A 27,758-nucleotide genomic window follows, 5' to 3' on the forward strand; every position below is an offset into this window, starting at 1 on the left:
GTTATAAAAAAGAGTTAGACTATATACTTTCAATTTTGTTACTTAAACATTAATATTTCTTAATTCAATACTATATGAATAATATTTTAAAATATACTTACCTCCAAATCGTTCCAACATAGTCTGTACTTCACCCCTACAAAATATTGTGTTTCAAAAACTTGATATGACTATTTTTGTATAAATGACAATAGAATTAGATCCATTGTATATACCTCAAAGTTTAACTGTCTAGTTTTAACATCTATTGTTTTATTATTTGTAACTGCTGACAAAATTGTCACTGTTGTTCAAGACAGAAAATGATAGCAGTACATGTGCTGAGGAATGTACAAGCTAAGAGAAATACACACACATGATAGGCTGTAACAGGAAGTCCAGAGATAGATTTTTCAGTTATAGTTTTCTATTTAATTAACTTACTGGGGTCAAGGGAGTATTCAGTCTGTAAGGGGATATGTTTGAGGAAAAGACAGTGAATTGGTAAACCAAAATTGGGAGGAGAATTCTATATATAAGAATGATGAGTGACATGGGAAGAGATAAATGTGCCATCACGGTTGGCATCACTGGAAGAGCAGAGGGTGATGATACAAGACAAGGTGCAAGATGTAGACTGGGATGGATTTGTATAGCACTTTTAAGGAAAATCCATGAAGATTAAACAGGTCTGTGTGGCAGTGAGGAAATAACTGAGAGATTAAATAAGGGCATGACATTCTGGGCAACAGGAAAGGAAGATATCCCTTGTTTACATGCATCTTTTCTGTAGGGTACCATTTTCTTTGTGCCATATAAGAACTGGTTTCTATCTCAATCCCCCAGACTTCACAGACTGGAATCTACTATCACTAAGACTTATTCCAACTCTGTATATTTTCAAACATAAGCCTCAAAAGGCTGACTTTACTTATAAAAAATATTGGATCTTTTCAGGTAGTAATGGACACATTTAATTTTTGAAGCATTACTGTCATTCTCAAGAAAAATAAGAATTGGGAAAGAGGTTCAGCAAAATGATAAAACTGTTTCGGGTGGGAGAAAGCTTTGAGAAGCCAGAAAACAAATATTAATAACTTTTTTAGCTGATAGTTACAGCTATTCAAAAGTTAGCATTGCTATATAAAACATAGAATTTTTCCTTTTTTTAAACATAACTGTAGCCTGGCCTACTTTACCAATATATTACTAATAGATTTTACTGTCTTTAAAAAAATATCTGACTAGAATCTACTAGGAGAAAAATAGGCATGTTAAATTTCAGTAATTAATATCTATGTGGAAATTTTTTCTTAATAAAAATAAGATTTTTAAGCAAATTACCCCACATCATCTTCAACTACCGCATGAGGAGTCACCGAAGGTCTTTTTTTCCCACGTTTTTCAATTACTGGAGTGTCACCTTTATATATTAAAAACAAACAAAACAGACACCACTTACAAAATATTTTGCTGGAAATTATTTTACTTAAAGTGATAATTATCTATGCATAATCCTGCTTTCTTACAAGATCTCATCATATAGGATTTCCAGTCTTGGTTTTAGCTCTCTAGCATGAAACAAGCTGGAACTCCTCTAGCTCTTAGAACTTTGGCTATCTGATGCACTGGAATCTTGGACACAAATCCTTCCCCAGTGTTGAACTGGCACTGCCTCAGTTCCCCCTATAACCTCCTCAGTCAGTTCCTGAATGCTCAAGCAACAACAGCTCGCAAAACTGAATATTTGCCAAAACTCACCACAATCATCTCAAAAATGGAAATAATCTAAACTTTAAAAAAAACATATCACTTACATTGGAAACCTAAATTTGGAGAGGAAAAGAGGTGAGTGAATGGTAATACTGTGAAATTTGATTGTTTAAGTAACTATCCCTTCTTTAAAAAGATTCCAAACGCACAGGATTTCCACTACTGTAGAGCAAGAAACCTGAGGGCTATCTCGCACTGGAACTAGAAATATATATTGCCAAAAATGTATTTATGAATGTTTTCACATTTCTTAAAAAACAGTATGAGCCACAGTCCAAAGCGTCACTAGACATTCCGAAGAACAACGAACTCTAGGGAGTGAGAGAGCTTGAGTATCCCTCTCAGAAATATTGTTAACATAGACCAACAAAACACAAAATGGAGACTCTTTTCTTGAGGCCAAAACCAAATACTAGCTGCAGCGCCTCAAGTACATATATACAGAAGAACTCTGTGATTGTTTGAGTTTACTTTAAATTATTTAAATTGTAACAATGGAAGAGAGGAAAAAACAATAAAGGACAGAATGTGCCTGTCAAAAGACTGCATCCAAAAGAGATGACAAAATCAGCTTAGAGTTGCTGGAAAGAACATCTTTGCTGACCATGTTCAGAAAGTAACTGAATGAGAGATATTGGAGGGAACTGAGGCATGGTGAGGGAATGAAACATTGGGGAGGGACTCATGCCTAGTGCCAGTGACTCTCAGGGGGAAAAAAAATCTATAAACTAGGGCAAAGGTTTTCAACCTGTGGTTCATAGATTCCCTGGGGTGTCCCTAGACTATGTCTAAGGGGTCCACGAAAGGTGACTATGAAAATTAAGCTTCAGATCCCAGAAAAGGCATTCTGTTTCTCTGATAAATCAAAAGTATGTGAATACCCCCATCTCAGGTCAAAACCTGGAAGCACTGTCATTACCACAGAAGCCCACAGTTTAGCACCCTTTCTCATGGTGTGTCAGATTCTATGCCAAACAAGCACAACATTTATAGTTGAATTCTGTTCAGTCATCTGTCAGTCTAAGACTTCTACAACAGGGGTGCGTAGACCACAGGTTAAATTCCCAAAGGGGTCCACACCTCCATTCAAAATTTTTTAGGGGGTTGCAAATTAAAAAAGGTTGAAAATCACTGAACGATGGAGCTTCAGGCTCTCCCACAGTAGGAATCTGAGATCAAAGTAAGGGAATCCTGGTGCAATACCTTTAAAGATTATTTTGCTGTTAGCTCTTTTGGACATCAACTAACCTGCTAACAAAGCTAGCTGAAGGAGAGTAAGTACTTCTTACAATATAGTTATCATCAACTCATTTTCTGACATGACATTATACCGAAGTAGAACCACAACTGTGTAAGAGGAGCATTTCTAGTATCTGTACAAAACTTCTCTTTTGAAATCAGTTTTGTTGGCATCTGATGAAAATTCTGTAAAAATATATTTACACAAAATAATTGTTTTGATATATAATGTGCGAGGGACTTTAGTTAAATGGTAATTACGCATATAAACCATGAGATGGTTGCAGAATTTGTGACATGCCACTCAGTGACTAGAAAACTATATCATCTGCTGTTTGCACAAACTAACTGTGCAAAAACCTTTCATTTCACTCTGAAGGGCTCCCATCATTTGGTTGGTCAATTCTAAATTAAATCCCATCATTGTATTTTTCTAACAAAAGTATGTCCCTTATGACAAACTACACTTTCCCAAAGCAGAAGCAAGAACTCCTTTACTGATTTCTCCTTCCTTCTCTTTCCCCTTTCCTGCCTTGTTGTCTATCTCCTCTTCAGGCTACCCTCTTGCCCTCTCACCCTTCTTCCTCAAGACTTCTGTCCGTTTTTCTTACTGTTTTTCACTCTCTGCCCCTCCCTTCTTCTCACTTCCAGCACCACAATCCAAATCCAAATCCCACCCTTTGACATGAGAACACTTTCCTTGCACAGCTAGGTACATCAATCGGCACCTGATCTGGGCATCCTTCCTTACATCCTTTTGTCCATGTGGCTCAGACAGAGCAGGATGGAGAACAATGTCAAGCTTAACCAGAGCATGCTGCTCTTGCCTGAACAGTGCTTCCATGTCATCAATGGCCTACTGTGAACCACAAAACAAGAGCACCATCTTGGGGACTGAAGGACAAGAGGGAGTTAAAAAAAATCTTATTGTATTACAGGCACCAACAATAAACCTCAGACATATAGTCACATACTACATGGAGCTGTTCCATTGTTTTAAAAAGTGCTCTCCAGGTGATGGTCAGTCAAAATCTTTAACTTAGAAGTCAAGCTATCAGTAGCAAAATTATGAAACCTTATTAAATTAGGTAACCACTGTGACATAGAAACTATCTTGTTTTTATTCACCATCAGAAATGTCAACAAGAAACAGCATTATACTGTATCATTAATCTTTCAGTAATTTTAAATATATATTTCTATATATAGAGATAGATAGATGCACACACAAACACTCTCTCTTAATCAAACTTGATGAAAATGATTTCATGGGATATACTGCACCTTCCCTAATATCTTCTTCTGATCCACTCAAGTTTTTCTTTTCCTCTTCCTGAAAGTTATAGGCACATAAGGCTTGATCTTCCTGTATTGGTTTACCAGCTTTCCCTGAATGCTTTCTTCCCGATGATGCCATAATCAGAGGCTTTTTCCTCTACTGTAACAAATATACTATATTTGTAATCACTTCTTCCCATGATTTTTTAAAGAGTAAAATTTCAGTGATTCCTACTGGTAATACCTACATACATTCATTTTCTGAATTACTTTAATTTTTAGCTACACTTTGTAGATTCGGTTTCTAGTGTAGTTTGCATAAAGTAATACAATTATATATTTAAAACATTGATAGTGCCCCTGTAAATATATGGCATGCATTTAGTTACTCAAAGCATTAGAGTTGTTATGTGTGCCTTTGTACAATAGTTAAAATGAATGTTTAAAATGACACATTTTGAGGAAAAGTTATTAAATATTGTTAAAAGTATGTGTATGCTAAAATGACACTAAAAACCTTTCTTAATGCTTCCTGTTCAAGAAAATAACAAACACATATAGTAAAATGTGTTAGAGTGCATGGGTGTGCTAAAATACTAAATTACAGGATCAGAATCTGGCTGTGGAGGTATTTTAGCCCACATAAATGATTTTCAAGCCACCCTTTGGGGTACTTCTATGTATAAATGTGTCACGGTGATCTATACATTTAAAAATTCCTTCAAAATAAAAAAAAAATCAAGGTACTCGAGGTAGAGAAGGATGAAAAAGGGGAAATAAAAAGTAGTCTTAGGGTAGTCCTTCTTCCAAACCTGACTGTAGAGGGAAAAAATGTGACCAAGTCAGTGAGTTGCTAGATCTGGACACAATTCAACAGAGGTAGGAGTGTCACCAGCTATTCCCACACCCCAAGCAAAGATAATTTTGATAATTTAACTTTTTTCCACTGAGAAGAAAACATGTGAGCCTACAGCAATGACAATCTAAATGAGATCTCAAGTAAAAGATTCAGTATCAATAAATTACCTCTACACAGTACCTTCCATCTCAAAAAGTGTTGAATAAACAGATATAAACTACTGTACTCCTGTATAAACCAATTTAAATAAGATGACCCTATCCACCCACCCCAAACTACCACACCATTGCATATTTCAGCAGCATGTCCCCCTCCAGCTCTTACATGGAGGCACAACTGGGTGGCTTTGCGCCCTGCCCCGTCCACAGGCGCCGCTCCTGCAGCTTGGTTCCCAGCCAATGGGAGCTGCAGGGGCAGCGCTTGGGGCGGGGGCTGCATGCAGAGCCCCCTGGCTGCCCCTACGTGTAGGAGCTGGAAAAGGCACATGCCAGTTGTTTCCCGGGAGCCACATGGAGGCTAGCAGGGAGCCTGCCAGCCCTACTGTGTGGCGCCGTCAACTGGACAGTCAACGGCCCGGTCAGCAGTGCTAACTGGAGCCGCCAGGATCCCTTTACGACCAGGTGTTCCAGTCGAAAACCGGACACCTGGTCACCCTAGTTCCAATCCAACTCCCACTGACTTCAAAGGAGGTTTGTTTGAGCCTCAAGAGCATATCTCATAAGAGCAACACTTACAGGTTCTGAAAGAAATAGAAGTATAATACTAATAAAATGCATATATTAAATCCCTTGAAAATTACTCTTTAAAAAAAATAAAGGGAAATTAAAAAACTTACGTTCATGCACGAGAATTCAAAAGTTAAGGTTCCCACAGCAATATCTCACACATGTAGAACCTCCTACTTTTGTTTTTGCTGTTAATTTTATATCTTCTGTTATACTTTCTCTTGAAAATATTTTTTACCATAAAACAAATGGACGCTATGTGCAACATGGCCAAATTATACTGCTATAGGAACCTTAAAAGTTTGAAAATCAAACTTTCTGTGCTTATGACTCAATTTCTATATTGTAAAATGTTTTATGGGTTTTTTTTAAAGTATATAGTGTATGAAATTTTTTTTTAAAACTTTTCATGATAGGGGTGCTAGTTTTGGTTGAATGTATTCATGGAGGTTTCATCACATGACATAATCTTTAATTACTGGAAACTCCAGGACAATCCTGGTGGATTGGCAACCCTATCCCATGATAATAACCCCCCCCCCCCAAAAAATCATCTTAAAACTAACCCTCACATGAGAAAAAAACTTCGGGAAAAATCTGAAATTCTCAGCTTGTCTTTTGGTTTTCAGATGACCAAGTTGACATGGGTAAGAAAAGTCAGGCAGATCAAGTAATGAGGCTTCTTGATGTGTGGGTCTGGTGCCAAAAACCTGGTCAGCGTATAGACTGCACTGTGGGAGTTCTGGGGGTTCCTCAATCAAGATTTATATTTACTAGGGCTGTCGATTAATCATAGTTAACTCACGTGATTAACTCAAAAAATTAACTGCGATTAAAAAAATTAATCATGATTAATCGCACTGTTAAACGATAGAATACCAATTGAAATTTATTGAATATTTTTGGATGTTTTTCTACATTTTCAAATATATTGATTTCTATAACAGAGAATACAAAATGTACAGTGCTCACTTTATATTATTTTTATTACAAATATTTGCACTGTAAAAATGATAAACAAAATAGTATTTTTCAAGTTCTCATACAAGTACTGCAGTGCAATCTCTTTATCGTGAAAGTGTAATTTACAAATGTAGATTTTATTTTTGTTACATAACTGCACTCAAAAACAAAACAATGTAAAACTGTAGAGCCTACAAGTCCACACAGTCCTACTTCTTGTTCAGCCAATTGCTAAGACAAACAAGTTTGTTTACATTTACAGGAGTTACTGCTGACTACTTATTTACAATTTCACCTGAAAGTGAGAACAGGCATTCGCATGGCCCTTTTGTATCCGGCGTTGCAAGGTATTTACGTGCCAGATATGCTAAACATTCCTATATCCCTTCATGCTTCAGCCACCATTCCAGCGGACATGCTTCCATACTGATGATGCTCGTTAAAAAAATAATGCATTAATTAAATTTGTGACTGAACTTCTTGGGGGTAAATTGTGTGTCTCCTATTCTGTTTTACCCACATTCTGCCATATATTTCATGTTATAGCAGTCTCGGATGATGACCCAGCACATGTTCATTTTAAGAACACTTTCACAGCAGATTTGACAAAATGCAAAGAAGGTACCAGTGTGAGATTTCTAAGGACAGATAAAGCACTTGACTCAAGGTTTACGAATCTGAAGTGCCTTCCAAAATTTGAAAGGGACAAGGTGTGGAGAATGCTTTCAGGTGTCTTAAAAGAGCAACACTCTGATGAGGAAACTACAGAACCCGAACTACCAAAAAAGAAAATCAACCTTCTGCTGGTGGCATCTGACTCAGATAATGAAAATGAACGTGTGTCAGTCTGATCTGCTTTGGATCGTTATCAAGCAGAACCCATCATCAGCTTGGATGCATGTCTTCTGGAATGGTGGTTGAAGCATGAAGGGACATATGAATCTTTAGTGCATCAGGCATGTAACTATCTTGCGATGCCAGCTACAACAGTGCTATACGAACGCCTGTTCTCACTTTCAGGTGACGTACACAAGACATGGGCAGCATTATCTCCTGCAAATTGTAACCAAACTTGTTTGTCTGAGCAACTGGCTGAAGTAGAACTGAGTGGACTTGTAGGTTCTAAAATTTTACATTGTTTTATTTTTGAATGTAGTTATTTTTTGTACATAAGTTCAACTGTCATTATAAAGAGCTTGCAGTACTTGTATAAGTGAATTGAAACATACTATTTCTTTTGTATTTTTTACGGTGAAATTATTTTGTAATAAAAAATAAAGTGAGCACTGTACACTTTGTGTTATGTGTTGTAATTGAAATTAATATTTTTAAAATGTAGAAAACATCCAAAAATATTTAAATAAATGGTATTCTATTATTAACACTGCAATTAAACACAATTAATTTTTTAATCGCTTGACAGCCCTAGTATTTATTGCTTTGTGCTCAAGGACACTCTGTGGGGCAGGAACGTTGCACTCCCTCCAGCTAAAGCAGTGGTAGTCCATAGCCAGACAGCGAGTCACATCTGGATTACCAGATGCTTTTGAACAGACCTCAAAATCTTTTTATTTACTTATTTTCGCCGGTGTGTGGAGCTTGACTTTGCCGTGATGAGAAATGTGGGTCCTTGACAAAAAACAGTTGCCTCTCGCTGAGTCCCCTTATACAGCCCTGCCCTCTCCCCTGTGACACAGTCACGGATCCAGGCACCTCACTCTCACCCTCCCGCAAATGGGAGGAAGTTGGGACTTCATTTATTTCTCTCCCCTCACAGATCAGACTCGCTAACGTGGCCCAAGCCCGTGTGAGATTCCCGCCCCCCTGCTCCCGGAGTCTCCCGCTTCCCCCCTCAGAGCGGCACCCGGCGCGGGGCGGGGCCCGCCCGCAGCAGCGCGAGCCGGGGCAGGCGGTTACTAAGGGGCAAAGGAGGAGCCCGCAGCCGGGAGTGAGAAATGGTTCGGGGGGCGCCCGCTCCTCGCCAGCGCCCGCAGCTGCTTCGCTCTGGGAGCTCCGGCCCCGAGACCGCGTCTCCCCGGCCTGGCCCCGGCGCCCCTCACCGCACGGACCCAACGCAGCCGCCGCCGTCTCCAGTCCCAACGCGCCCGGGCTGCACAGACCAGCCAGCCGCTGCCGCCGCCGCCCAGGAGACGCGCGCGGGCAGGAGGCGACGAGACCCCGCGAGAGAAGCCGGGCACGCGCCCTGCGGGAGGGAAACGTGTGGCCTCTTCCCACCCCGCGCGCCCCCACAGCCCCGCCCAGATCCCTTCAGCCCCGCGTCTCCATCCCCTCTCCCCCCACCGCCTGTCCCCCCACATCCACCCTGAGCCACTCACAGAGCAGCCTCAATCCTCCCCCCACATCCACCCTGAGCCACTCACAGCCCAAGCTCATCCCTCTGCCCAGATCCCCCAGAGCCCAGCCAGCCTCTCCCCACCATACACCTTGATCCCCACAGCACAGCCTCTCCCTCCCTATCCTCCCTGTTCCCCGCAGCCCAGCCTCTCCATCCCCCCATCCACTCACAGCCCAGTCTCTCCACCCTCCATTCCCTCTAATCCCCTCACAGCCCAGCTTCTCCATCCCCCCCATACACTGATCCCCAGTTTAGCCTCTCAATCCCCACCCCACCCAGATCTCCTCATAACCCAGCCTCTCAATCCCTGCCACACTTAAATCCCCTAAACGCCTAACTTCTCTTCCCCCTGCCTCCCCCCCCATAAGCAGTCATCAGCTCTAAACCAATTGGAGCAGGACAAAAACAACAGCATTGGGCAGTAGGTGCCTTCCCTGCTCTAGCACAGAAACCAGTCTCCACTCAACCCCCACTGGGCCACACTCACTTCAGTGCTTAGGGGAGCTTTCACAATATAGTTTTGTCTCCCATAGCCAGTCATTCCTCCCCCAAAAGGCGAATCCTGATGCTACTCATCCCCCACCTGTGCCTGTGTTCTCCAGAACACAGACTCACGCAAAGAACCTGGGTAAAGGGACTGAATAGCCCCCAAATCCACTCTGTTTCACCTACACCAGCTCCTGGTCAATATGTGTGTCTCCAGATGGGTATCTACATCCAGCCACCCCAACACCACAGACCCTTTCACTCACCACAAGCTCTCATCTCCAGGCACCTATACATCCACTTCTTCATTCATACATATTATCCTCCCATGTATCCACATACATTTTACACACAGGGACCAAATCCACCTTCATTATCCTCCACAGGGTGTTTCTGCTTACATGGATATTAAATATCCCTATGCATTTTTCACAAAAAAGTGTCTGACCAATATTTGCCTTCTGCCACGGCTGTACATTGTGCTGGGCAATGGATGTTTGCCGCCATCAATCTAAAAGGTGGCTGAATTTCAGAATGGTAAATATAATGTATACGGTAAATGTAAATTAATAGAAAAGATAGACTCCTTTCCTTGAAGGTCCAGAAAAGACACACCAAGCAAAGACAGAACAAGACGATACACTGGTAGACAATAATCAACATCCAGAAATGTTTTATTGTACAATGCACCCATGCATAATTGATTTTGTAATAGCTTGAATTAGAAATGAATAAAAATAAGCATGTAAGTAGTTGAAGATCAACCATGTGCAAAAATGAGATTTTAGTTATTCAGACCACTGAAAACTTGGAAATCACAGTAAAACTAACAGGAAGAAAGATGATGTAATTTTTACAAAGGGAACTGTCAAAAACAGACATTTGTGGAGGACGCTGCATGGCACAAGATTCTCTAAGTCCAAAAACACTGCTCACATTTTTTTTCTTTTACAGATGCCTATTCTTTGGAAGATTAAGACCTTGTCTACACTGGGAGTTATTCTGGAATAGCTACTGCAGAGTATTCTGTGCTATAGCTATGCTCATCAAGTTCACAGCGTATAAAAGCCTGAAGATTCAGCCCTTTCAGCAATCCATGCATTCTTCAAGACAGGTTAACATCCTCTAACAAGCTCTGCAATTTACTAAATAATGAGAATTTTCCTGGTTCCATTGTCACTCTTTTTACTGGTGACATCAAATAAGAGAGTGCTCTTGCACAAATTTAATTCCTTTTAGGGTCCTACTAGGTGTTACAGGTAATAAGGACATTATATTTTAGAAAGCCTGACAGGATCTTGAAGTTAACCGTTCTAAATCAGTGACTATGTTAAATATCTAAACACCCATGAAAGAAAGAAGAAAATGAGCTATATTATCTTGTTTCTAGAGCTCAAGTGTCAGTGGCATTCTTTGCAAAAAAATACATTTTTTGGATTAACACTTAGGAAAAAAAGGTATCTATAAAGTGATATTTCTATAGTTTTCAAACTGATTCAAAACCAGCATAATCAATTTAACAATGATTTTAAAAAAGGTATTTGAAAAATCTACCTGAGCCTATTTAATATTTCTTCCTTATTTAATACTTTAACATTTCACTTCCTTAAATGTGGTTTCTAATGGAAACACACAGGACCCAATTTAGGAAGATAGTTAAGCACCTGCCTACCACATGAGCTGTCCCTTTGTCTTCAATGTGATTATTCCTGTGCTCAAATATCTTGCTGCATCAGGGCCTTAGAGTCTGATCCAAAGCTCACTCAAGACAATTCAAAGACTTCCAGTAATGTACTGGGCTTTGAAACAGGCCCTAAAAAAAGGCCCCTTGAGACACTAGGTAATAAAATGTTAAATTTATTAATACTTTGCTAATGGTGAATAAAGAAAAAAGCTGACACTATCAAAATGTTTTAAATGTAAACAATGTTTTTAAAATGTGATTTATTTATAGATAATTTTTCAATTTTACTAATAATTTACCTGCTCTAGTCCAAAGGCACTCACAAAGACAGTCTCTCTCAGCATATTGAAATGCTATCTGTCCTAGTTCTGTTAGGACATTTGTGCGGATGCAAGGGTTCACCCACACATAGCTCCTTGTTGGACTGTGGCCTTAATAGCCTATTGTGCAGTCAATTTTTAGCTTTATACTACCAAATGTTACGTTAATGTTCATGGTCAAATTGTTTGACATCTCATATCCGAAGATTTATTTTTTGCCTCAAGTGACTCCTTGCTGACAAAGTTATGGACAATAGCCAAAAAACCCTGAACTAGAAGGTTATGACATGCATTTTACGATTTATGGATCAAATGCTAGAGACAATCTTTTTAGTTATAGGAAAAGTAATTTTCAACAGGTGATATTCACTAATTTTACTGAAGAAAGTGATGCAATTAATTATGATGCAAGTGAAAGTGATGCAATTAAGGATCCAAAGCTTTAAATGTAGCCAAGTTTTGAAAGTCCTTTCTCTCTGGACTTTAATATTGATTCACATGCTAATTTCTACATAAAATTTTCCTTTGGTTTTAAGAGCTATTGTATTTGAAACAGGTCACTTCAAAAGTAAATTTTTTAAATAAGATGACAAGATATGACCTTTGGGGCAAAAATGATATGAGTAAGCTGTCAGCTGCTGGCAGACATTATAGTGGTAGCATATTTCTGATATCCTGCTTTATTAAGTGGTGATCATCATATGGCTCAGAACAATCATATTGCTCGTTACAACCATATTGCACAGAAAATACCAGAAAAAGGAAGTAATTTAAGATTTTGTTTCTCTCAAACCATGTAGTGAATCTATATGCTTCTTCGTCAGAATATGGTCTTAATGAAGTTTTCATCTCTCCCAATTATTTTATCTAACTACATTACAATTACATAAAAAATTCTAAAAAGTGAGCTTAAAGATAAAATATATTGTCAAGAACTTTTTATTGATCATTTGATTTCTACTCTCTGCTCTTTAACCTCATAGAAGACTGGAAATATTTTACTTCACTAGTTTTGTCCTTTCCAATTTACCAAATATTGGGGTAATATTTTCCTCCTACACCCAAATTTTTTCAGCTCTGCTTGCTTTCCTTCTTTTTTATATCACTATCACACACATCGACATAGATCTGGAAATAAATTTCATCAGTTAATTTATGCTCTGTCTGCTGGCTGACTATTGATGCAATAAAACAAAATAATATGAACCTAGTTTTCAAAACTGTTTGTTTAAACTGCACAAATGAACGGGCATTCTGTATATGGAAATTCATGATTTGCACATGTAACTTAGACAAAAGTTTTGAAAAACTGGCCCTGTAGTTATTTTTCTTTAATCATTTCTTATACTCAAGTATTTTTAAAAAATACGATGCAGAATACTAAAACAATTTTAAGGTACATCAAATTTTGGACTTAGTCTACTTGAGAGTGAGTGTCTTCTTAAAATAAAAAGTTTTAAAAATCTAACTTTATTTCATCCTGGTTTTCCTGTAATTTCATTTGTTGAAGTATTCTACCATTCTTGACATTTCTGCCAAAATAGAAGACTTCGACAACTGAAAATAGGGCAGATATGAACTGCTTATTTTATATGCTATGTGTTTACTTTAATGTGTCACCACATATGAAATATATCTGGGGTCTTCTAGTATGAAATACTAAAAAAAAATACAAATGCTTATATTTTAAAATGTTTAAAAATTAGATTCTATTTGGTTTAACAATCTGTGTATGCACTGGATAATATGAAAACAAATTAGAGTTACCTTTGAATATTTCTGATGACAAGCAAACTCTACAGGAATAATAGGTGTGAGTAATTTACTAAATTGGATGTATTTTCTTTTCCTCTAGAGCACAAACAGAATAAACCAAAATAACTTCATTGTTTATCACAAGACTTTAGTTTCTTTTAAAACAAACTGAATATCTTACAGCACACAATGTATTGTATCCCTCATATTCCAATTACAAAATAATTCGTGGAGTGATTTTAGAAGACTACTGTTAATAACTATGATTGCAAGTACTCTGTCAAAAATATCTGCTTGAAAAGATTCTCAGTATTGTCTCCCCCTTAAAAATCTTGCTATCCTGACACCTGTCTTAACAAAGTATGACAGGATTGCCTGTGCTTGTCCAAATTTTAAAACATTAATGCTTCATATAAGAATATAATTACCAAATTCAGAAATGAAACATCGCTGTAATACAATGCAACATTAAAACAATATATTACTCATTCATATGGTGAGGCACTTTTGCTTGTATATTTACAATGGTTGTAAAATAACAACATCCTAGTTACTTTTACTTGACTACAGCGCTCTCTCTTTGTAATTAGACCTACAAACAATACCACAGTATTCCTGGCAATTTAATGAATTAGGTGAGAAATAAAATCTTTAAAATAATAGTACCAGTAGTTTTGATTCTTGATTATATCATTAGGATATATATCATCCAAATTCCTCATTAGATACCACCAATTTGAGGTTGCATTGTTGGTGTATTTAAACAATGTAAATGTCATTAAATGTAGACTATATCTAATTGGGAAATGAAGCAATTATCCTGTTTTACTTCTAAAAATGGAAAAAGCAGCATCAACACAAATGTATTGATTAATTCAGCAATCTGCAAAATGCTTTGGAATGCAAGGTGAGGGACATCTTTCTAGTTAATCCTGAACAGTTTAACTTTCCAACATTATACTTAGTTGGCAACATCCACTGCTTTAAATGCAGCTAGGTTTGTTTCAGTAACCCTTTTTATAAAAAGGATAACATATCCGTGAGCTAATGCTTGTAAAGTAAAACCAGTTGAGAACTGCCAATGCACACTCTTAACTATCTCCCCCCCCCCGGCCCCCCCGTCTCATAACGTCAGGAGCTTGCGTGTTACACGCAGCGCCATGAAGGCTATAATTTATGGATATTTGACTTTTTTTCTTCATGTCAAACTAGCCAAATGTTACATCATAAAGACACTTCTCCAGTAACAGTTTTAAATGCTTATTACATCTTGAGGTAGACTGATTTCCAAGCAAAGCTCTTCTAAACCTTGATTCGTTCATGACCGACTTCCTTTTGGATCCTCCTCCTCGGAAAAAGTTTTCGTTTAAGTGCAATTAGCTGAAAGATTAAAAAATAATTAATATTTAGTTCTCCCAAGCATCAAAGGAGAACAGGTCATCAAACTTTCTTCCCACAAACCCCATACAACCTTGACCATTTCATAGCAATCAAGTATAAAAGACTATACCCTCAATTTTTTCACAACACAAGAGGAAGGGAACAATTACTCAAACTCTCTTCTATTAGAGACACCTAAGCCTATTAGATTTGTCAATGTCTGGGTCAAGAACACTGGAACAATACAGTGAGTGATTATTTCCAAGACTGATAAATATACTAAATCTGAAAGTGCATATTTTAACTAGCTCAATAAAAAAACTGGGCACAATTAATTACAAGAGGATTACCACAAATCTGTCTGTTCTTAAATATAAAATTTAGAGCTTTAGTCCTTGCACTAGATCAATTTATTATACCTTCTAAGCCAAGTTTTTATACAGCAGGAGTTTCCAGAAGCTAAAAAAGCTGTAAACTGGGAATGTTGGGGAGGGGCAGCACACACAAGAGCTGTAGGTGAAATTTTTTATAGGACTAAATAAGGATATAATGGACAAATTTTCAAGAATCACACTCTCCTCATCAGATCATGGAAAGAGTGAACAAGATTAACATAGCAGCATAGAACAGATACACAGGAAAAGAAATTGGACAACATGGTTCAATTATTTTTTTCCATCAAATACAAACACTACAATAGAAATAAAGTTTATCAACAGGAAACATAACAAGCAAACATAATTTTCAGTGATAAGTTTGTTATCTAAGGCCCTGATCCTGCAAACAAAAATATGTGATTAGTTCCACTGACTATTTTTGAGTTCAAAGGGACTCAAAAATAATAATTTTCATGCCTAAGGGTTTGCTGAACTGGAGACTTTTATTGGGGCATAATCCAAAGTCCACTGAAGTCAACAGATGTCTTTCTAATGACTTCTTCAGTAGGATCAGATGCTTTCTGCCCTAAGTTGGATACTGTCTGGACCAGCTGATTAGTATTTTTTCAATTTTTCCTAGTGTTATCTTATTTTGCTTTTGTCTGATAGAAATATTTACAGGCTAGGATTTTCAAAAGTGACTGGTATTTTGAGGACCCAAACTGACACACCTTAAATGGACCTGATTTTCAAAAGGTGCTCAGCACCCACCCTGAAAGTCAGGATCCTTTAAGGAATCGCAAGTCACCTGAAAAATGAGGCACCCCATAATCACGAATCACTTCTGAAAACTTTGGTCGTGGTGTCTTCCTTCCTTTATTGTTCCAAAACTTCTTTACTACATGTATTTCGTATGCCACAAAACAGTACTTCAGCTATTGCTCAAAACCCCTAGAAAAATTAATTCATTTTATAGAGATGACACTGTATACTACTAAAGTTGTGTATTTGGATGAAATTATAATTTTTACCTGTTCAGCAAAAAATGAGATGACCGTAAACACAATCAACGTCACTAAAACACAATGGGTCCAAAATTTTAGTTTGTCTCTGTATGCTCTCCTGTACAAAGATGGAAACAGAGTTTTATATATTAACGATTGTACCTTTGCAATGACATATCGTAAAGTTCCTAATATTCCATGGAGTAAAAATATCCAGATAAAGAGGAAAAAATATGCACTGTTGTGAACAATTTACCCCTATATAACTTGGTTTAAAAAGCAAAATGCTTTTTTTGCAATGTACATCATAAGGTCTACACATATTTCTCATAACAACTCTCTTTGGTTTCAGCTAACTGCTTTAGTAGCATGCTGGAACAGCTCTTGGGCCCAATCCACAGTATATAGTTTCAAATATAAGGCCACTGTGTTTAAACATGGTTTAAACTCAATTGTAGGTAAAACTGGACTTCTAACAACATTTCATCATGTTCTAAACCCAACACTGGGTTGTCAGAATGTGCTAAAGGGTAACGTGTGAGGCCTGCGGAGTGGGACTCGGAGGAGAGCAGCAGTGTGGAAGGCCCTGGAGAGGCAGTTGCAGAGCCTGCCCAGCACTCACCCCTTAGCAGCTGCTCCATACATTGAGTTAGATGCTGGTACAACACAATAGCTCACACAGAATGAGGAAGAGAATCTGTAAAATTTACCATTCCTGAAGCTCATGCATATGAAGGAAGCGGTTCCGATATTCTCTTGGCAGTTCAAACTGAGATGGTATGGGAAACATTGATTCATAAAAATCCCTAAGCACTGCTTTCACTGTCTGAGCATCCTTATGATTGTGATCAATGTTGTCATTTAGGCAAACAAATTTTCTAGAAAAATGAAGTCAGTGTTAGCTTTGTTATTATACTAAAAGAAATATCCTATTTGCGAACTGTATTTTTGGTGAATATAGATATACTCGAATACAGGTAACAGCACTCCTTATCTTTGCATTATCTGATTCATTTTTCGGGTGTTAGAAGTCAAGGCCTTCCTCATCCACTGAACACGTAGGGTGGCAAGAAGTCCAAGTGTTGTACCTAACAACATATTACATTTGCATCTGTCCTGTACCATTTGTTTATGTGCAGCACTGCCCTCTAATGGAATTAATGGCAGATGTTTAAGAGTGAATCACCTCATAGCCCTCTGTTGATTATAAAGACCACAGAGAATAGAAGCCCCAAATTACAACACTAGCAAGATAGTTTCATGGGTCACTAGTAATGCATGTTATTCTCTCAATATCATAAACGATCAATTGAGTTGCACTGTATTAGGTGCTGCTGCACAATACTAACAGTTTAACTATTTATACTGCATTTTTCAGAGGCTCTCATGTGAAGCAATGGAAGGTAATAGTTTTACTGAGGGCAAAATTTGGCCCAGATAACACTTTACTGGTGATGATGATATATAAGCCAGACAGAACATAACTTGATTTACAGACCCCAGGCTGAGCTTAAAGGTTTGGTAGTCAGGAAAAAAAACAACCCACTTTTACTGGTAAACTGTGTAGCTTGAAATCTCATCTCTCTCACCAACAGAAGTTGGTCCAATAAAAGATATTACCTCATGCACCTTGTCTCTAGAATGTATATGAAAACCACCAATAAACCAGGATCCCCACAATGCCTCTTGTATAGAGTCCAAATAGAAAGACATTGAGATCTAGGTAGTGTGATTTGCTGTAATCGAAGAAGCATACAGTCTGCCTGACAGCTGTGTATCCTTGGCCACTCTGAGGTGCTGTTTGGCAGCAAAATGCCCTTTCCTACATATAGGCAAGGTTTTATGCCCTATTTATATTGCAAGACAAAAGAGCCTTACTTTTTCCCCAAAGAAAGAAATCATATCTGGTAACATATGCCTGGTAACTGCTAACCTTTGTTAGGAAATGGGCTGAGTCAGCTGCTGTACAGTATAATGTGTCCTTTCAAAGAGTGGAGAAAATAATATTTTGCATGTATTTAGCACCTGGCCTTCCAAAAGATCTAAAAATGGTTCACCAGCTACCTACATAAAGCTTCACTATCACCATGCTACTCTCTGGGGTGAAGGACACTGTCTACCTAGATCTTTATACTCTGCCCATTGCCTTAGAATCTGTTTGGCAACCAGGAAAACTGGCATACATTGCTCTACACAGTAGTGAGCAGAAGAGATATTTTGTCTTAGTAGAATGAGGCAAATCAAATGGATATTTAATATCCAACAAGAACAGAAAGCGCCTCTGTTTTCAAGGTTTTACAATGGATTTTTATTAATTTTTTTCATAAGATGGAAGGACTAGTTCAATTCTTTCAGGATTTGAACCTGCAGGCCCAATAGTTCTGGGCCAAAACTGATGCCTAGACCACAAAGCTTTCCCTTGCTTGGAGCACTTTGTAAAAACCTTTTACATGGATTAGTAAATAAGCAAAAAATAATACTTTGAAGTCATCAGATGAAAAGCACTGGATAAGGCTTTACAAAGTTGAGTAAGGGGCTAGCTCAGTGGTTTGAGCATTGGCCTGCTAAACCCAGGGTTGTCAGTTTAATCCTTGTGGGGGCCACTTAGGGATCTGGGGCAAAATCAGAACTTGGGTCCTGCTAATGAAGGCAGGGGGCTGGACTCAATGACCTTTCAGGGTCCCTTCCAGTTCTATGAGATAAATAAAATATATGGAAATATACCTAAGTATTATCACATTTTACATATGAGGAAAGCAGGACATGGAGAAGTTAAGTGAGTTGCCCAAGCTCCGATACTGAATCAGTGGACAAGCTGGGACAACTCAATTCTTTTGACTCCGCATGTCCTACTCTAATAAATAATGCCACCTGCAAGTTACTCCAGAAGCGTAAGAGCAAAGGAGGAATGCTAGGTTAAGATTCAACATTTCTATTTTCTTTCTACTCCTTGCAGAGTTAACTATAATTGAAGGTATTGTCTACACAGCGAGCAGCAGCCCATAAGAGGAACTCTCAGAACGCAGGCTCACAGGGCTCATGCTATGGTGCTACAAATAGCGAGTAGAGGTTGCGGCTCAGGCTGGAGTTTGGGCTCTGAAGCCCATCTTCCTCTCTAGGCTTCAGAGTCCAAGCTCTAGCCAGAGCTGGAACATCTACATAGCTATTTGCAGTGCAATAGCGCAAGCCCGAGTCTGTCAACCAGGGCTCAGCTGCCACAGGCCATGTAGAAATATCCTGAGGTGGTGGGTAGGTGGGGCAGAACATTTGACACTATATACAAAGTAAATCAGCACACTGATTTGGTAACAAAGGATCTTTCAAAAAATGTTTAGACAAATACCTACATATTGTAATATTCAGTGTCTTCAAATGTTTCATATATCATTTAAATATATGTACAAAACAGATCACAAAGTGGCCAATTCTTTAAAGCCTGTGATCTCTAGAATCCTGTTCAAGATTAAACTCTCAGCAGCAGCTGCTGAAGTTTTCTGCAAATTTCCAATGGTTTTATAAATATAAAAATTTAGCAGTGGTGAATCAAAAAGTCAGATACACAAGTTATTCTACATGACCGCGTGAAAGATCTTCACAATTTTCATCAGGTTTTCCAGAATATTCAACACCTCTAGTTCATTATAAATATGAAAATTATGTAGCAGAAAAAGTATGGAATGAAAATAGTTAATAAGTTGTAGTGCTAGTGACAGAATAATTTTTATTTATGATTAAGACTGCAACCTGATGTTTAAAAAGTAATTTTTACTCACAATTGCCTTACACCTAATAAATATTAGTAAAAGCGCCCTATAAAACGAGATGTTTGAAGCTGTCTCAAGGGAAAATAAAGCAATCTCAAAACATAGAAAACAATTAATGTGTACCTGGGATTTTTTCTTATATCATCTAGCTGGCCAACTACATGAGAAACGTTGGTGCGGATCATTTTGAAAGCAATTTCTTCTTCTCCCATGATTTCAAACCTTAGTATTATTAAAACAATTTTTAAAATTAGCATAATAGCATGAATCAGACATTACAAACATGCATTCTACAAATTATATGTCTTATTGCTGCATTGGTCTACATTTGATTGTCATTTCCCCCCACCCCCAATAGTAGTTTAAAATTAGATTACTCTCTCTCAACATATTTACTCAAGGAAGCAAACTCACTACGACCGGTGGTCTTACACAATCTCTTTTCTTTACATTTAAAAAAAAAATTATTAACCTGTTGGAAAATTAAGACCTGAATTCTCATACTCACATTGGTTAACTAGTATCAGAGGGGTAGCCGTGTTAGTCTGGATCTGTAAAAGCAGCAAAGAGTCCTGTGGCACCTTATAGACTAACAGACGTATTGGAGCATGAGCTTTCGTGGGTGAATACCCACTTCGTCGGATACATGTACATTCACCCACGAAAGCTCATGCTCCAATACGTCTGTTAGTCTATAAGGTGCCACAGGACTCTTTGCTGCTTTTATTGGTTAACTAGTGGTCTCGAGGGAGAATGTTAATGAGACTTCCTGTAAACTATGTAAGCCTCTACTATTTACAATGTATGCTTTATTATGTTTGCATCACATGTTCTTAAAACCACCACTCTCTCTCCATCCCTCCCCTACCCCTTCACTCCCCCCTCTGAAAGTCTGAAGGGAAAAAAATAAGTATTTTAATTATAGAGGACTACCTAAAACTCTGATCTTATGACCAATTCCTGCAAAGACTCACACATCTGTTTAACTTGACAAACTGTGATTACTTCCACTGCCTTCAATGAAACTACTCACAGTGTATAAAGGTGCATAAGTCTTTGCAAGATGTGGGCCTTACAATTAAATTAATTTTCTTCATAAGATGGAAGGACTAGTTCAATTCTTTCAGGATTTGAACCTGCAGGTCCAATAGTTCTGGGCCAAAACTGATGCCTAGACCACAAAGCTTTCCCTTGCTTGGAGCACTTTGTAAAAACCTTTTACATGGATTAGTAAATAAGCAAAAAATAATACTTTGAAGTCATCAGATGAAAAGCACTGGATAAGGCTTTACAAAGTTGGGTAAAGGGCTAGCTCAGTTGGGGGAGGGATAGGCTCAGTGGTTTCAGCACTGGCCTGCTAAACCCAGGGTTGTGAGCTCAATCCTTGAAGGGGCCATTTAGGGATCTGGGGCAAAAATCTGTCTGGGGATTGGTCCTGCTTTGAGCAGGGGGTTGGACTAGATGATCTCCTAGGGTCCCTTCCAACCTTGACATTCTATGAATTACGCATTTTCACCTCTCATCTTATTAGTATGTGTTTACAAATATTATACAAACAATTATAAAAAATAGAAGTAGTATAACATACCTATATTTGTTTTTGTCCTTGTATGCCTTACGAATTCTGTCAGTCACAGGTTTACAATTAGTTACGAGATTTTTAGTCACCGGAGGCTGTAAGAAAATACAACTGGGGTAAACAACATCTTTGAGTAACTATTTTATAAACTATATTTTTAAAAGTCTCCTGGAAAGAAATGCATTGTAAAAAGAACAGATCTACAGTCTCCAGAGAACTATACAAAACTTTGCTCCTAGGATGAAAAACAATAAATAGTATTTATTGCTATGTAATGTGAGAAACAATCAGTTTAGTTAGAAAAAGAAGGGATGTTGATGCATTCTAATATTAGTATTTGTTATACTTTCTATTTAGCTTCTGCATTCCGGCCCTAATACAATATTCAGTAGTTGAAGCAGGTTGGACAGCTGATTTTGGCATTCCTGATGCAAGCCAGTCAATGCCAACAAGTAAAATTGGTCAGGCAAGTGCTAAAGAACAGCTGATGGGTATTAACCGTATTATTCCTAGTCTGAACTATGTAGAAACAACAATTCTGGGAACCAGATCTCTATTCCCAAGGGAAGTTTTCTACAGCGCTACACTCATTCCTACAAATTTAGCCCTTGCAACCCAGAAAAGTAAAAATAAATTCTACCTCTGTGCTAAAAACAAACACTGTTATGTCACTATTTGAAGTGGACTTAAAAATGATAATATTAGTACTCATGATTAGTGCTTAGATTAGTGACAGTTTATTAGCACTCCCAAGAGATTAAAATAATTTAAAATTGTTCCTAACTATTTAGACTTACTTTTAACTCTATCCCAAGTAAAGTTTATTGCCTCTCCTCAAAGTTTCACTTTACTGACAAACCTACAGACTGAACCATTGCATAGTTTTGCAACTGCACTCAGATGATCACAAAGGTATGGATACCACAAAAGACAGTGAGATAATCTGGACTGCAATGTGTTGAATATCTGGATTCTGGAGCATTCCCAAATATACATTTACATTTCATCAGATCAGGCTGATGAGTATCCCGAGTCTTGCTGAAGAAACAACTGCCAAGAACCAGCTCCTTTAGGGCAGCCTGAGTCCCCTTGGTACACAAGTTCATATATTTTAAAGGACTGTCATTGGAAGTACATTACTCTGTGCTCTGCCTACCAACTTCATTTCTGAGTACAATGTACCACAAAGTATTGGTTTGAACTTATAAAGCCTTAAGGCCCCAATTTAGCAAAGCACTAGAGCAAATTTTTCAAAAGCAACCAAATGACTTCATAGCCTAATGGCATATCTACACGACAAAACTTCTGCCAGCATAGTTATGTCAGTCAAGGGTGTAAATAGGTGTGATCATTCTCCCACATAGCTGTTCCAAAAAAAGCCTCTAGTATAGACCAGCTTATATAGGCAAACTGCAATTTTACTGGTATATCTCATTTAACTCAGGGGGTATGGAATAAATTATACCCGCAAAAGATGAGTTCACACTAGGAGCGCTTTGCCATTATAATACACTAGTATACCTAACCAGCAAAGCACTCCTAGGGTAGACATGACCCAAGTCCCATTTTTAAAAGTGATTTAGGCACTGGAAGCCTAAACCACATTAAAAGTTAATCGGAATTACTCAAAGATATCAGAATTATGAGGAAGGCATCTCAAGACTAGGTACACAGAGCTGATCTCTTCACCAGATAGGAAACATTCCAGATCAAGACTTGCCTAGTGCCATCAAAACCCTCAGATAAATGAGGACAGTGCATATTGCCTCTCTGGTTCAACATGCTGAACTACATTTCACGTTTCGAAAAAAGGACCTTATAAATCTCATGTATATGAAAATTTGAATTCTTTACTTTTGTGGAGAATATTTCTTGACCTTAACAACTAGAAGTGTGATTTATAACAGTTTTATACCTAAAAAGATTGAAATCTGCATACGTGCTATATTTTTTGTGAATTACTCTTAAAATTGTGCAGGGAAAGCAACAAATTCAGTAGATACAAGCTCAGGAAATGAGACAAAATGCACCTCTTTTAGGCTAAATATTTTCTTACCAGATTGGGATCATAATAAGCTTCCTGAGTTGGAGGAATGACATTAATCTGAGTGATGTTGGCAGGAAGTGCTTTAGAGCAATTTATCAACATTTGCTCCAGACTTGTCAAATCCTGTCAGAAGAAGAAAAGAAACAAATCCATTACATATTTTCTCACTAACATAGTTCTATAATTATACTATATTCAGAATGTCTAAAAGTACCTTTAAAATATTAGCTACAAAATGTATTGGACTATTTTTTAACAAAATCAAATACCCATATAGGCTATTATTCAGCAAGGTATTAAGTACGAGTAGTCCCATTAAAGTCAATGGAGCTGCTCACCTATGTAAGGTTAGGCATATGCTTAAATACTTGGCTGAATCAGGGCCACAGAGGCACAACCAAAGCAAAGGAATTCCCGTATCCATTTGATCATCAATAAAATTGCACTATTGATGATTTCATGTAAATTTCAAAATTTGAAATGACTTAAGTTATTTAACAATGGGGTGGAGAGGAGGGAAGAATTGAAGAGAGACGAAAAATGGTCTTCTCGTTAAAGCTCTGGCCTGGAACACAGGAGATCTGGCTTTAGCTCTAGCACTGTCACTGACTTCCTGCATGATCTTTGGGGCAAGTCACTTACCTACTTTGTGCCTCAGCTCCCTATCTGTAAAGTGGAGATAATACACATTGTCTGTTTGTGTCTTTAGAATTCAAGCCCTTCAGGGCAGAGACTGTCTTTTTTTGTTTGTATAGTGGCCAGCACAATGGGGCCTTAGGGTGTATTATAAATATATACTATAATTTTTTCACATCTTAGCTCAGAGAGATGACACTACTTCCTTTCTCTCACCACTCCACCTGCCTTGTCTATTTAGCTGTAAGTTCTTCAGGGCAGGGACTTGCTCTTACTATGCATATGCACTGAACCTAGGACAATGGGGCCACAATCCTGGTTAGGACCTTTAGGCACCTCTATAATATAAACAAATACTAAGTCATTTAACATTTTATTTTATATTATGTTCAAACCAAATGCCTTACTGAATTCAGAAGAAAACAGATTGCTTTTCTACTACAGTTAAGACATTAGTAAAAGTTTGCCTGAATGTTATTTAAAAAAAAAAGTAGCACATGTTAAACTTCCATTGTATGTTTAAGATTTAAGAATTGCCTTAGGTTGCAGTGCTTGTTTTCTCTCGTGATAATGATCATATTGAATTTTACAGCTATAGTAACAACAAAAATGGTTCCTGAAGAAAATGTACCTGTAAACTTAAGGGCAGTTCATGTATTCTTGTAGCCAATGTGCGAATCTCTCTGTCAGACAAAATACCTGACTGATCTGTATCAACTTCATCAAAAACCTGGGAAATATTCAGTGGCTGAACTGCACTCATGAGGTAATAGAAATATGAAAAAGCAAACTGCATATCTTCTGAGTGTCTCACTTTGTGAAATGAGGTCTTGTCAAATTCCTCAGGAAACCTGTCCAGATACAATATAAAATCAATTCATTACTTTGCCACCTTAAAGTGAAACATTCCTTACTGAAGAAAAGTATCTCATCTGAAGTTCAAAAAGTTCTCCAAATACTACTTAACACTGTTGTCCTAGTGAGGGAAAAATTCTCTCTCCCCTCTGTCAAAGTACAAGTTTAACGAAGACAGTTATCAACCCATAGGCAGTCAATCATCAACGCATAGTTATAAATTCAAGAAAGCAGACACAGAAGATAGAATTACAACAGCTCTCGAGTTTCACCTTATTTCAAACAAAGGCATACTCACATATCTTGTAGTTCTTGCATAACAATGCGGTCAATCATGTGAGGCATATGAGCAGGGACTTTCCGAGATGTAAATCCAAATTTGCTGTTTAGAAGTTTATTTACATATCGGAGGGAATCAGCAAATGTATCTTTCAACTGCCTGCCAATTCGTTTACCATCAGTAAAGTAGGACATCTGCTTAATTAATGCCTCTTCTTCCTAACAAAATGATAGGCATACCCCAGGGTTACATTATTAGAGATACTAACACACATGCATGTTGATAATTCCAATGAAGTACTAAGCTCTTTTCATACACCTCTACCCCAATATAATATGAATTCGGATATAACGCGGTAAAGCAGCGCTCCCGGGGGGGGATGGGTTGCGCGCTCCAGCAGATCAAAGCAAGTTCAGTATAACGCGGTTTCACCCATAATGCACTAAGATTTTTTGGCTCCTGAGGACAGCATTATATCGGGGTAGAGATGTATTTGTAAAACTGTAAGCTGTGTCAAATGTTCTTGCTCAAACAGTGGAGTTCTCTTTTTTTACAGTGACAGTTTAGGCCTGAAATGTGACCTTCCTTAAAACTCTCATGCGCCGACAGGAAATGGCACATGGAACCTCATTTAATTTGTTAAATTTTAATAGAAAAGCCACTATTTGTTGTAGGACATATATGTAATCTTGCATTCCCTTTGATGGCTATGCATCTACAATTAACAAAAGCAGGTCTCTGGAGTATGACGGTTCCTCCTACCGTATTTTCCGGCGTATAAGACGACTGGGCGTATAAGACGACCCCCTAATTTTCCAGTTAAAACATAGGTTTTGGCCTATACTCACCATATAAGACTACCCCCCCTTCCGAGGCAACACCTGACTGCCCCGACTCCATCCACCACCATCCCAACAGACCCCAGGAACTCCCACGCAGCGCCTACCCAACCCCCCCTTCCCCATCCCCCGTCTGCCCCCCCAGAACCTCTGCCCAATCCAACCCCTCCTCCCCCGCCCCAGTCCTGGCCCTGGCCTCTTACCCCTGCCGGGGGCCAGGGTCGGAGCCGCAGCCGCGGGGCCCGGCTCCCCGGGCCCGGCCGACACCGGGACCGGCGCCGCGCAGCGGGCCCGGCTCCCGGGCCCGGCCGACACCGAGCCGCAGCCGCAGCCGCGGGCTCGACTCCCCTGGCCCGGCCAACACCAGAGCCGGAGCCGCAGCCACGGGGCCCAACTCCCCTGGCCGGGCCCGAGCCGCAGCCGCGGGGCCCGAGCTGGGTCAGGTCCGAGCCGCGCAGGCGGGACCAGCCCGAGCCGGGGGTGCTTGGCTGGGACCGGGCTGGGGTGCTCGGCCAGGGCCAGGAGGAGCCGTCCCGCCCCCTCCCCCACACGCCCGGCTTACCTGCCCACTCCTTTTTTCAGGCTTCCCGCGAACATTTGATTCGCGGGAAGCCGGGGAAGGGGAGGAGAAGGAGGGCGGAGCGTTAACGGGAGCGGTGTCATCTATTAAGCCTGCTCGGATTGGCTGAGTCAGAGAGGCGGGCTATTACAACCTTTGCCAATCCGAGCAGGCTTTGTATGCATTAATAGAATACACCGCTTGCCGGGATTGGCTCAGCGCGGTACATACAGTATCAGCACAGGGCCGTTCTGTATGTAGCCGAAGCTGTTTATACCCAGCGTATAAGACGACCCCCGATTTTTGGGGGTTGTTTTTTAGTATAAAAAGTCATCTTATATGCCGGAAAATACGGTACATAGAATCCAATCAAAGATTACGTTTAAATAGTTAAAATATCTTACATTTTAAATGGAGCACCTCTACTACTTGAAAGCAATTAGGAGCAACCTCTGCCAGATGACTGTGTGTTCCACCTTCTTCCATTCCAGAGATTCCCAGAACAAATTTTTTGGGCTAGGCATCTGGGAGAGGATTGCCTCCTGTATCCTCTTGATCTGTTCCTATAAGTTTTTGTTGGCATAATGAAATAGACACTTAACTTACCTTTTAGACCCAAAAATAGAGATGGATTTTTTAAAAGACTGGGTTTATACGAAAAATAAAATTTTGTACGTATATACAAATTTACATGAGAACTAATTTAAACCTTCCCTTGCAGTGCTGCAAACCTGAACAGTTGCATTGTGCCAGTGCATGAAAACTAGACCGCAAAACTGACTAAAAAACAACTACAGGAGAAAAAGTGAACTTGGACAGTTCTTTTATTACCCATGGAGAAGCATAGAAAGTAAATGAACAGTGAAAATAATTAAAAGTAAAACAGATTTTTAAAAAATCTCTCTGGTTTTAATAATTTCAGAGTTTGTCACATAAGCAATGTTTCACTATGATTTTCACCTTAACTGTGTTCCATTAAATCATGCATAAAGCAAAGATGACAAATTTTCTGAAGTGATAT

General features: G+C 38.8%; 2 protein-coding genes across 12 annotated transcripts in view; both read right to left on the minus strand.

Annotated features, from left to right (window-relative positions):
• The window catches only part of SYCP3 (synaptonemal complex protein 3), a 32,241-nt gene extending 17,517 nt beyond the window's left edge, over positions 1–14,724 (minus strand). For 4 of the 10 annotated variants that reach the window (XM_039483755.1, XM_039483748.1, XM_039483738.1 and 1 more), the window contains exons 1-4: positions 8,886–9,019; positions 4,276–4,429; positions 1,324–1,402; positions 102–136 (exon numbers count right to left, since the gene is read on the minus strand). In XM_039483755.1, coding sequence (XP_039339689.1) covers positions 102–136; positions 1,324–1,402; positions 4,276–4,408 — 247 coding nt within the window. In that variant the 5' untranslated portion in view covers positions 4,409–4,429; positions 8,886–9,019. The other 6 variants (XM_039483694.1, XM_039483700.1, XM_039483717.1 and 3 more) reach the window with 6 other exon arrangements.
• Positions 10,315–27,758, minus strand: part of GNPTAB (N-acetylglucosamine-1-phosphate transferase subunits alpha and beta) — a 60,622-nt gene continuing 43,178 nt past the window's right edge. Inside the window, exons 14-22 of one of the 2 annotated variants that reach the window (XM_039483562.1) lie at positions 25,358–25,557; positions 24,836–25,055; positions 23,578–23,691; positions 21,531–21,616; positions 20,066–20,164; positions 16,889–17,056; positions 16,206–16,296; positions 14,685–14,797; positions 10,315–13,513 (exon numbers count right to left, since the gene is read on the minus strand). In XM_039483562.1, the coding sequence (XP_039339496.1) occupies positions 14,720–14,797; positions 16,206–16,296; positions 16,889–17,056; positions 20,066–20,164; positions 21,531–21,616; positions 23,578–23,691; positions 24,836–25,055; positions 25,358–25,557 (1,056 nt within the window). In that variant the 3' untranslated portion in view covers positions 10,315–13,513; positions 14,685–14,719. Of the gene's footprint in view, positions 14,798–16,205; positions 16,297–16,888; positions 17,057–20,065; positions 20,165–21,530; positions 21,617–23,577; positions 23,692–24,835; positions 25,056–25,357; positions 25,558–27,758 lie in introns of both variants that reach the window. The other variant, XM_039483557.1, reaches the window with a different exon arrangement.

This window comes from Mauremys reevesii, linkage group 1 (genome assembly GCF_016161935.1).
Source record: "Mauremys reevesii isolate NIE-2019 linkage group 1, ASM1616193v1, whole genome shotgun sequence".
NCBI classification, from domain to species: domain Eukaryota; kingdom Metazoa; phylum Chordata; order Testudines; family Geoemydidae; genus Mauremys; species Mauremys reevesii.